This window comes from Parus major, unplaced genomic scaffold (assembly GCF_001522545.3).
Source record: "Parus major isolate Abel unplaced genomic scaffold, Parus_major1.1 Scaffold360, whole genome shotgun sequence".
NCBI lineage: Eukaryota > Metazoa > Chordata > Aves > Passeriformes > Paridae > Parus > Parus major.
In genome coordinates, this window is record NW_015379291.1 from 27510 (window position 1) to 38031 (window position 10522).

The 10522-nt window shown below is 58.5% G+C and overlaps 2 protein-coding genes across 3 annotated transcripts in view; one reads left to right on the plus strand and one right to left on the minus strand.

The window, feature by feature from the left end:
* The window catches only part of LOC107198894 (histone deacetylase 7-like), a 26831-nt gene extending 23846 nt beyond the window's left edge, over positions 1–2985 (plus strand). The window contains exons 14-16 of the mRNA XM_033511581.1: positions 15–217; positions 791–929; positions 1117–2985. Of these exons, the coding sequence (XP_033367472.1) occupies positions 15–217; positions 791–929; positions 1117–1162 (388 nt within the window). The 3' untranslated portion in view covers positions 1163–2985. The remainder of the gene's footprint in view (positions 1–14; positions 218–790; positions 930–1116) is intronic.
* Positions 2685–8701, minus strand: LOC107198900 (twist-related protein 2-like). 2 transcript variants are annotated; one of them, XR_004495682.1, is made up of 3 exons: positions 7470–8701; positions 3403–3600; positions 2685–3289 (listed from the first exon to the last, which is right to left on the minus strand). XR_004495682.1 is itself a non-coding variant. In XM_015616170.3 (2 exons), the coding sequence occupies exon 1, from the start codon at positions 7946–7948 to the stop codon at positions 7475–7477; it is 474 nt and encodes a 157-aa protein (XP_015471656.1). In that variant the 5' UTR covers positions 7949–8701; the 3' UTR covers positions 2685–3600; positions 7470–7474. The 2 variants fall into 2 exon arrangements, 1 of the variants encoding a protein (XP_015471656.1); XM_015616170.3 differs by having other exon boundaries at positions 2685–3600.
* Positions 8702–10522: the final 1821 nt, after the last annotated feature.

Here is a 10522-nt window from a genome sequence, read left to right on the forward strand (position 1 = left end):
GGTGACCCCAAGAGTCTCAAAGTGACCATGAGGTGCCCCCCCAAATTCTCCGAGCGTCCTCCTCATGTCCCCTCATGTCCCCCCGTGTCCCCTGGTGCCACCATCCCCGTGTCCCCCCGTGTCCCCCCGCAGCCGGAGCCGCTCCCGGAGGAGAGCGTGAGGCAGAAGCCCAACGCCAACGCCGTGCGCTCGCTGGAAGCCGTGATCCAGGTGCAGAGTGAGTGACTGGGAACGGGGCCTGGGGCACCTGAAGGGTCCTCACCGGGCAACAAAGATCCCGGGGGGGTCCCCATCATCCTCCTCCTCCTCTTCCTCACGGGATGGGGGTGCCTCAAGTGTGCGTTCACTGCAAGGGAGCCCAGAAACCTGGGCCACCTCTGTCCTGGGTCACCTGTGTCCTGGGTCACCCCTGTCCTGGGTCACCCCTGTCCTGGGTCACTTCTGTCCTGGGTCACTTCTGTCCTGAGTCACCCTTCTTGTCCTGAGTCACCCTTCTTGTCCTGGGTCACCCTTCTTGTCCTGGGTCACCCCTGTCCTGGGTCACCCTTCTTGTCCTGGGTCACCTCTGTCCTGGGCCACCCCATCCCGGGTCACCCCAATCCCAGGTCACCCCATCCCGGGTCACCCCATCCCGGGTCACCCCATCCCAGGTCACCCTGTCCTGGGTCACCCCAATCCCAGGTCACCCCTGTCCCGGGTCACCCCATCCCGGGTCACCCCTGTCCCGGGTCACCCCAATCCCGGGTCACCCCATCCCGGTGTCCCGCAGCCCCTCTGTCCCCTCCCGCAGGTAAATACTGGGTGGCCGTGCAGCGCTTCGCCTCCAAGCTGGGCTGCTCCTTCCTCGAGGCTCAGCACCACGAGGCCGACGAGGTGGAGACGGTGACGGCCCTGGCGTCGCTCTCGGTGGCCGTGATGGTGGAGAAGAGGTGACATTCCCGGGGGGTGGCAGCGGGGCAGGGCCGTGTCCCCAACCCCGGGTGAGCTTCTGGGACCTGCGGGGGCTCTTCCCGAACGGAAACCGGAGCAAATCCTCCTGCCTGGGGGGTGTCCGCTGCTGTCCCCTCCCTCCTGTCGCTGTCACCGCGGTCTCCTCAGTGTCCCGTTCCCCCGCAGGGCGCAGGAGGAGCCGATGGAGCAGGAGGAGCCCATGAACCAGTGACAGCCCCGCCGGGATCCCGGCTCCCGTTTGTCCCCCTGGGCTCCTGGAAGGGACATTCCCGCATCCAGAGGGACGGGACCGAGCCCGCAGCCTCCCCCCCCACCCCTCCCCGATTTCGGGACCCCTGGTGAAGGGGGTGAAGCCCCCCCAGCGCTGCGGGACAGACCCCCCGATCCCGGGAAGGGCCGGACATTGGGATGGACACTCAGATCATCCCGGGGGCGGCTCCCAGAGCCCCTCCCGTGCCTGGGAGGAGAATCCCGGGGTTCGCTCGGCGGGGACGGGACCTCCACGAGCTCTCCAAGGGTTCCCTGGCTCCCCTCGCCCGGCTGGGACACAGGGACAGAACGGCAGTGACGGGGCCGGGAGCTCGCTGGGCACGGGGGGCTCGGAGCAGCTCAAGGAAAGCTCGGAGCAGCTCAAGGAGGGTTCGGAGAGTCCCGAGGAAGGTTCGGAGCATCCTAAGGAAAGCTTGGAGCAGCCCGAGGAGAGTTTGGAGCATCCTGAAGAAAGCTCAGAGTGCCCCAAGGAAGGTTTGGAGCATCCCGAGGAGGGTTTGGAGCATCCCAAGGAAAGCTCGGAGCATCCCGAGGAGGGTTCGGAGCATTCCCGGCGAGGCCGGAGCTCGGGCCGTGCCCCGGGGCTCCCCCCGAGCACCGAGCGCTGTCCCCGGCTCTGATTTGCACTACGGACCCTGCGGGCGCTGATGCGAACCCGGCTCCTCTTCCCGGGGCAATTCCCGCTGGAATTCCGGGACCGATCCGCTCCGGCCGCGCCCCCCGAGCCCCTCCCCGGCCCGGGGATGCCCAAAAATCCATCCCGATTTGCCTTTTCCCGTTCCCCAGAGCTTTTCCCGAGGGTTTTCCACACGAGGATGGGGCTCTGAGCCGGGCAGGGGTTTGGGGACAGAGGGGACACAGCCCTGGCTGAGCTGGAGGGGTGGGGGCGGCTCCGGCTGCGGAGGAGATTTTGTAAAAAAAAAATACCAAAAAAACCCCAAAAACAAAAAGGAAACAAAAAGAAAGGAGAAATTTTAAAAAAAAAAAAAAAAAAGCCTCTGGAGGAATCAAAACCCTTCGTGTGGCCCAGGGTGGGGGTCCCAGGGAGGGATGGATCCATCCTGCTGGATTTTACCAGGAATTTGACATTCATGGATTTTTTTGGGACTTTTCCTCCCAAAAAGGGGATCAGGAGGATCATTAGGATGACATTTTGTTCATTTTAAGGCTTTTTTCTCATTTTAAGGGTTTTTTTCTCATTTAAAAATGCAGGGTTTTTTTTTTCATAAAACAAGATGCACCAAAATACTTGAAAATATCTTTTTTTTTTTTTTTTTGTAAATATATTTCACCTTTTTTTAAAAAAACAATTGGTTGGAAGCCGGAGTCTCACTCCTCAGGTTTTTCCCCTTTATTTTTCAAGCACAATTTATTATTTTTTGAATGAAGATTTTAAACTTCTGAAGCCGATTTTGTTTCTCAGCTGTAAAATCCTTCCCGTGAGGCACCGAACGAAGGAACCATTTTTAAGGGAGTTTTGAATTTTTTTTAAGCATCCCCAGATTTTTTTTTTGAAGGCTGCAATCCACTCCCACTGCTCAGAAAAATTGGGAATTGGGTAGAAAAGGTCGCTCTGGGCTTTCCTGTGGCTCCTCCGTGGATTCTCCGGTGTTCCCCAAATCTGATCACAACTGAGCTCCTCTCCCGTGGAATATTTGGGGGTTCAGACCTCCCTGGAAAGGATTTCCCCCCTTTTTTTGTGCCATAACAGGCAAAAAACTCTGATTTTGTTTTGCCTGATTGCAATAAAAGCGGCTCAGCTGAGGGGAGCCGGCAGCTTCCGTAGGAAACACGAGGATTGAACCTTGGAAAATTCCCCCTGGGCTTTATTGGGGTGGTTTTGGGCACCTCCATCGTCTTTTCTGTGCCCCCAAAAAGAGCCCAAACCCCCCCAGAGTTCCCAAAACGACCCCAAAAATCCCCCATTCCCGCCGGCTCCGTCTCCAGCCTGGAGTGCCGATAAATTCCAGGGATTCGGGTGGTTCCAGCAGGGAGTTTTTGAGGTCAATCCGTGGGGTCAGCAGCCCCCAAATCCCCCGTGCTCATCCAGGGAAGGTCCCGGCAGAGCCTTCGGAGCGGGATAAAAGCTCAGGGGGGCTCCAGCCCTTCCCCTTCCCCTCATTCCAGAGGAATTGTCATGCCCGCTCCAGGAGGCTCCAGGAATCTGGGATCATTCCTTACCTGCGAGCCCACAATAAATCACAGCCCCCGGTTCCTCCGGCAGCATCCGAAGAGACTCAAACCAGCTCCTGCTGCTCCCTCGGGCTCATTCCTCAAGTTTTTGGGAGCTGCCGGGGGTTTGGGGATCGTTCCCTCCTCTCTCCAGGGTGGTTCCTGGGGGGGTTTGGGTGTTGGAGCTGCTTCCATCGAGGCGGAGACCTGTGGGGACACAGCGGGGTCAGCTTGGGCTCGGCTTCCCGAAATCCTGCAAATCCTGGGAGCCAGCGGGGGCAGAGCCGCTCCCTCCGCAGCTTCGCATTCCCGAATTCCCCCAGAGCCGCGAGGGATGTGCCGGGAAACGTCCCCACGGCTCAGCCCGGGAATGAAAAGCACCAAAATCCCGGTTTTTCACACAGAACTGATCTGTGAGAACCCCCGGGAGCGCTCCCGGAGCCGGGGATGGTGGATGGAGCAGGGAACCGGGAACGGCTCCGGTTCCTGGGGCACGAGGGGATGGATCCCCGCGGCATCCCGGCGCCCTCAGGGCTTTTTCCAGGTTTATTCCATCCCCTCCCGCTTTGTTTCCTCCTCACCGAGACCTTTCCCTCTCTGGAGAGGAGCCTGGGGAGGGATAAATCAAATCCTCCAGGAATTCAGCCCCGGGAAGGGCTGAGGTAATGCCAGGGAATGGAGAACGGAGATTAAAATCCCCCAAAAGCTGCTGTGTCCCCTGGCTGAGCCCTTGGGATGGGGAACGGGCACATCCAGGGGCTCCAGGACAACAGGCAGCCAAAATTCCGGAGTCACGGCCAGGCGGGATCATCTCAACCCATCCCGTGGAAAAATGGATCAGCTCCCTGATCCCAGCGAGGTCTGATCCCAAAAAACCCTCACCAGGCGATTCCAGGGCTGCGGGAGCCTCCGGACCCTGCGGGGTTTGGGATGGAGAAGCTCCCGGAGCTCCCCAAGCCCCTCCTCGCCCTTCGGCATCCTCGCCTTTGTCCACCCCGGGAATCAATGCCGGGCGTTCCCCCGCAGCTCCCGGGATGAAAAACCGGCTCCAGAGGAATTCCCGAGGCCGAGGCAGCTCCAGCGAGCTCCGGTTCCTTGCAGGGGCCATAAACCCGGAGACATTTCCACATTCCCGAGGGCGGGATCCGTGATTTTATGTCTGGATTAATTTTAACTAATCCCGAGCAGTGAGGGGATCCTGCCGTGGGGAGCAGCTCGGTCCCCCTGGGTGGTTTTTTCCCCCATTTTTAATGAAAATGTGGAGGTTTTTTTGCCGGAAAAATGAATCCAGCAGCTCTGGTGGCTCCTGTGACAATTCCCGGGATTTCAGGGAATGTCCCACATCCCTCACCGGGGCGGCTCCTCCAACATCTCCCCTTCCATCCCGAGTGAAAACAGCGGCAGATTTTGGGGAACCCTCTGCCCTCCAAACCTCCTCAGTTCCAGGAGAAAATCCCAACCAGGGAGACACAGATTTCCCGGGATTTCGGCAGCTCCTCCCTCTCCTGAGACCCCAGCCCCAAACCGGGGGATCCCGAACCACCCTGGGCGGTTTCAGCAGGGGCTGGATCCACTTTGAAGGGATTGATTTGGGGTGGGAAGGGATCCCTGCTTTCCTGCCGGGCTGCAGAAGGATCTGGGAGCTTTTAAAGCAGCTTGAGATGGATTTCCCGAGCAGGGAAATGAATAGGGAATAGGGAATAGGCAATAAGGAATAGGGAATAGGGAATAGGGAATAGGGAATAGGCAATAAGGAATAGGGAATAGGGAATAGGGAATAGGGAATAAGGAATAGGGAATAGGGAATAGGGAATAGGGATGGGAGCTGTTCCCGAGCTCCCCCAGTGCCCCGGAGCAGCGAGAGGTGTTTATAAATAAAAGCAAATGAAGCAGCCGCCAGACAAAGCCGATTCCAGGCGAGAGCAACAGTCCCCAAAGGGAAGATTTATCCAAGGTCTTTCAGGAGAGACAATTAAGAGAGGGCAACGCGAGAGAGGCGATAAATCCAGGAGAGGCGATAAATCCAGGGAGACAAATGAAGGGCGAGGAACATCGGCCTCTCCCCCCGGCAGTTCCAGCTTCCAGCCTCATTTTCTCCTCCAGCAGGGAAAGAAACCATTTTAATGCACTCAAGACTCTGCCGAGAAAAGCTGGGGGGGACTTCAAACGTGATTTCTGTTGCCTGAGGGCTCCATCCCTCTTTCCCCGGCTGCTGTCTCCTGGTTAACAAGGGCACATCCAGCTATTCCAGCCCCCTTTGATATTTAATCGGCCGAGTTCCACCATCCAGGGGCTGCTTTCCATTAGGAAATCCCAGCCCCGTTGCGAGAGTCGGGTTCGTTCCCTCCTGGGAGGGAGAAGGAGTTTTCCCCAGCCCGGCACCGCTTCCCTGGCGGATCTTCCCTGATTTTGGGGTTTTCCCGGGAGATTTCCCCGTCCCTCTCCATCCCTGCCCAGCTGGGATTGTTCTCCGGGACCCAGAACCGCTGCAGGGTGACCCGGGGTGGGTGATTCCCTCCCCAGCTGGATCGGGATCGATTTTAACGGGAATGATGATCCCGCTGCGCTCACGGGAGCTCTCCAAAGCGACTGGAGGGGTTTTAATCCCTCCGTTTATCACGGGAGCGCAGCTCCTGCCAAGAACTCGGATTAAATAAACAGCCCTGGCAGTCGGAGCCGCCTCGGGTTCCGCACACAGAGGGAGCAAAAATGGGTCTGGGGGTACTGGGGAGGGGGCTCAGCCTCCCCCACCTCCCCAGGGCAAAGGGATTTTAGTCAGGCTTTGTAAAATCCGGGATGAAGCCGCGCCTGTCTTTGGGGAGCGCCCCCACAACACCCCCAAAACTGGAGAATCCAAGCCCAAACGGTCAAACCCAAAAGGGGGTGCCCAGAAGAGGGTGAGGGGTCCGGGGGGGCACGGGGGGTTCAGCATCCCGACTGGTCCTGGAGGATTTTGGGCATCCCAAAGTGGGGAAGGAGCCACTCGCTCCTCCTCTGGCCGGCCCCGAGGGGAGGTGACCCCGGTGTCACCCAAGGAAGGGCAGCTCCCGGCGAGGACAGGATTTAATGTCAGAAACAACACGGTCTGCCCCCAGAATTGATATCTCCACATGAATTTAGCGAGGTGTCAGATTTCCTGCTGGTTGGGAGGGATCTGGCTGGGAAAGGGAGTTGCAAAGCGGCTCATCCTGAAACGAAATCCCCTGGGAGACGCTCCTGAGCCAGCGCTGGCACCTCCACGGCCTCGAATTTGGGGATGTTCGGTGCCCGAGGAGAGCCAGGAGGAGCCCTGGGGCTCTCGGGAGCCGAGTTCCCATGAGGTGTCCCCGGAGTTCCTGACTTGGGAACGTCTGGAACTTTCTGTTCCTGCTCTGCGGGAAGTGCCGGCGCCTCATCAACCCCACTCCTCCCCTTCCCGATTCCTCCCGGCCCTAAAGCTCTGAAAATTGGATTTTTTTTCCCCTCTCGGCATCCCGAGGGACGCTCAGGTGGTGCTGGATGGAGCTGAGCCCATCAGATCTCCCCACGCAGCGCAGGATTCCCGCGGATCCCTCGGGATCACGGATCCCACCGTGCTGCAGAGGAACAGGGCTGGAGGACACGCGGCCACCCCAGGACAGGGCGGGTTTGACACATCGGCAGCCCCAGCAAGGCCAGGATGGGCTTTGGGAATAAACCAGATTTCTGGGAATAAACCAGATTTCTGGGAATAAACCAGATTTCTGGGAATAAACCAGATTTTGGGGAATAAACCAGATTTCGGGGAATAAACCAGATTTTTACAAACCCCTTTTAAACCATCCCGGCCCCTGCCGAGTCAGTCGCTCCAGGACAGCTCGGGAACCGCCACCTCCTCCCGCAGGGATGACAAATCCTCATCCCTGGAGGGCCAGGAGGGGCGGGATGGAGCCGGAACACGGCGGTGGCAGGGAGGTGACAGGGCGGTGACAGGGAGGTGACACGGAGGTGACAGGGCGGTGACAGGGAGGTGACACGGAGGTGACACGGAGGTGACAGGGAGGTGACACGGAGGTGACACGGAGGTGACACGGAGGACGTGACACAGCCACACGTACCCAGCTCAGTGAGACGCCGACATGGACCAGGCGCCCTCCATCCTCCACACGGAGAAGGCGTAGCTGAGCCTCTCGTGGGCCAGGAAGTTGCAGCTGGTGGCGACCTTGTGGTCCAGCTCGTCGCTCTGCAGCACCTGGCACAGGAAATCGATGTAGCGAGCGGCCAACTTCAGCGTCTGGATCTTGCTCAGCTTGTCCGAGGGCAGCGTGGGGATGATTTTGCGCAGCTCGGCGAAGGCGTCGTTGAGGGACTGGGTGCGCTGGCGCTCCCGCACGTTGGCGATCACTCTCTGGGCGTGGGCATCCTCGGGGGGCTGCGGGGCCGGGCTGCGCCGGCTGCGCTTGCCCTGCGGCGAGGGGGCTCCTCCGGGGCCCTGCCCGCGCTTGCGGCCGCTTTTCCTGGGCGGCCTCTCGGCTTCGTCCTCGCTGGTGGCCGCGCTGCCCTCGGGGGACTCCGGGGAGAGGTTTTCCTCCTTCATCTCCTCGGCCGGCCGGCTTGCGGAGGAGCCGCCGGTGGCTCCCGAGGCGCGGCCCGGAGCATTCGCCCTCGGGGCTGCCCGGGCGCCCCAAGCCCCGCGGAGCTCTCCAAGGAGCTCCTTGGCTTTTTCCTTTGGGCCAGGAGAGGAGGGCGCCGGGATGACTTCGGGAACGGCTCCTGCTGATAGGGCGAGCGGGGCGGGGGCGGACCAGGCGCAGACCAATGCAGGGGAACGCCAGCGGCTCTGGAGCTTATGGGTTCCAGATTTCCTCTCTCCCTCCCCACCGCCACCCCGAGCCCTCCGGCACAGATGCTCCGGCTGCCGCCCGGATGTCGGGGGACGTTGCCGGTGCCAAGGGAGCCCCGGCCGTGGAGCTCGGGGTTGGTTTTGGGGGGGTTCTGGGTCTTTTTAAAAAATGATTCTTCAAGGTGGTTGACCCCCATGAAGAGATTTGGGGGGGAGGAGGAGACGCTCGGCTGGGAGGGACCCGGGTGGGGATGTGGAGCTCCAGGGGTTGCAATGGTTGAGTCAGGAACTCCCAAAATCCAGTGGGAGAAGCAACCAAAGGGAGATGGGCACCTGTAGGGCTCTTGAGGAAAGGCTTCAGTCCAAAGGAGCTTGAGTCCATTTGTCCATCTGCTAGGCCGTCTGTTCGTCCATCTGTCCATCCATCCATCCATGGATCCATGGATCCATCCATCATCCATCATCCATCCATCATCCATCCATCCATCCATCTGTCCATCTGTCCATCCGTCCATCCATCCATCATCCATCATCCATCCATCATCCATCCATCATCCATCATCCATCCATCCACCCATCCAATCCATGGATTCATCTCTCCATGGATCCATCCATCTCTCCATGGATCCATGGATCCATCCATCCATCCATCCATCCATCCCTCCATCCATCATCCATCCATCCATCCATCTGTCCATCCATCCATCCGTCCGTCCGTCCATCCCTGCCTCCATTCCCAGCATCCCACAACGCCCCCATCACCCTCCCCCATCACCCAATTCCTGTCAAGCAAATCCAGCAGCTCCTGGGTGGACGGGGAAAGGGAACAGGAATCGGAAAAGGAAGAGGAAGAGGATGAAGAAGGGGAAGAGCAGGAGCTCTGTTCTCTCTGGGGCTGAGAATCCCCCGGGAGGAGGGGATTGGGGTTGGATCCGGATCCCTCGGCTCCAGCAGCGCTGCTGAGGGCTGGGGAGCAGCCACCAGCTCCAGCTCGGGCTGTGCCTGGCCTTTATTCCTTAATTAAATCTTTTCTTTTATTTTTTTAATTGTTTTCCTTTTAAAAGAAAATAAAATTGAATTGAATTTCGCCAGGAGAAGGGTTTGGGATCGGGGCTGGGATCCCGGAGCAAAGGGAGGAACACAATGAGCTTTGAAGAGCAGGAAGGAGCAGCCCCACACCCCAAGGGGATTTATTATTTTTTTTTTCCCCTACATTTGGAGGGTTTGTGGTTTTTTTCCCTCAAATATTTCAATTTGTTCTTTCAGTGAGTGTTTTTTTCTGGAGGATGTTCATCCAAACTTCTCATGGAAAGGTCACGAGGCACCAAAGTGGTTTCAATAACTCCTCCAGCTCCGCTGGGGGTTTTTTTTTTCTGGTGCTGCTTTTGACACATCGGGGAAAATTTCAAGTCTTGAAGAAAATAAACAACCCAGCCAAGCCCGGCTCACTCGACTGAGGGAGAAGTCAGTGGATGGGAGATTTGAATTCCCAATTCCCACCAGTTCCTGGCTCCTCTGGACACGTCCCCTCACCTCCATCACCCCCAGGAGGATTTTGGGGGATTTTGGGGGAATCTCCTCCCAGGGGACAATCCTTGAGTCCACCAAAGGTTTAAATTGGATATTGGGAAAATTCCTCCTGGGAAAGGGTGGAGTCCTCATCCCTGGGGGGATTTAAAAGTGGAGGTGGCACTTGGGGACGTGGCCAGGGGTGGCCTTGGCAGTGCTGGGGGGGCTTTTGGTGCCCTCAGAGGGTTTTGTTTCGTTCTGCTTTGTTTTGGGATTTATTTTTCACCCCCCAACCTCCTTTCCTTTGTTCTGGAGGACAAAAATAATCCTCGTTTCATCTCGAGTGAGGAAAAAAACCCCACAAAACCAAAAAAAAATCATTAAAAAATGAGGATAACGCTGATAAATGAGGAACATGAAAGGGAACCGGGAATAACCGCTGCCCCTGGAGGCCGGGAAGCGCCTTGGGACCCGCAGGTTTTTCCAGTTACAGCGGCCTCGAGTGGAAACAGCTGCGGGGAGCCCGAAAATCGCGGAGCATCCGCGCCGCGTGAGGTTTCCGCGGCAACCACGGGGAATTTGGGGCTGGGGGACCGGGCTGGGAAGGGGAACCCGCGGGATGCTTTGATGCCGGGCTGATGGATGGCCACGAGATCCTTTATCCCCCCGGCCCGGTGACCTCACGCTCCTGGAACGCGCTGGGATCTGTCAGAACGTGGAGATGGAGGCGAAAACGTGCTGCCCGCTGAGGTCTGGGGGTCTCTGGGGGTTCCTGGGGGTCTCTGGAGGTTCCTGGGGGTCCCTGGAGGTCTCTGGGGG

Bases quoted from the DNA above. Each gene is read 5' to 3' on its own strand.
- LOC107198900 (XM_015616170.3), bottom strand. From the start codon at position 7,948: ATGAAGGAGGAAAACCTCTCCCCGGAGTCCCCCGAGGGCAGCGCGGCC.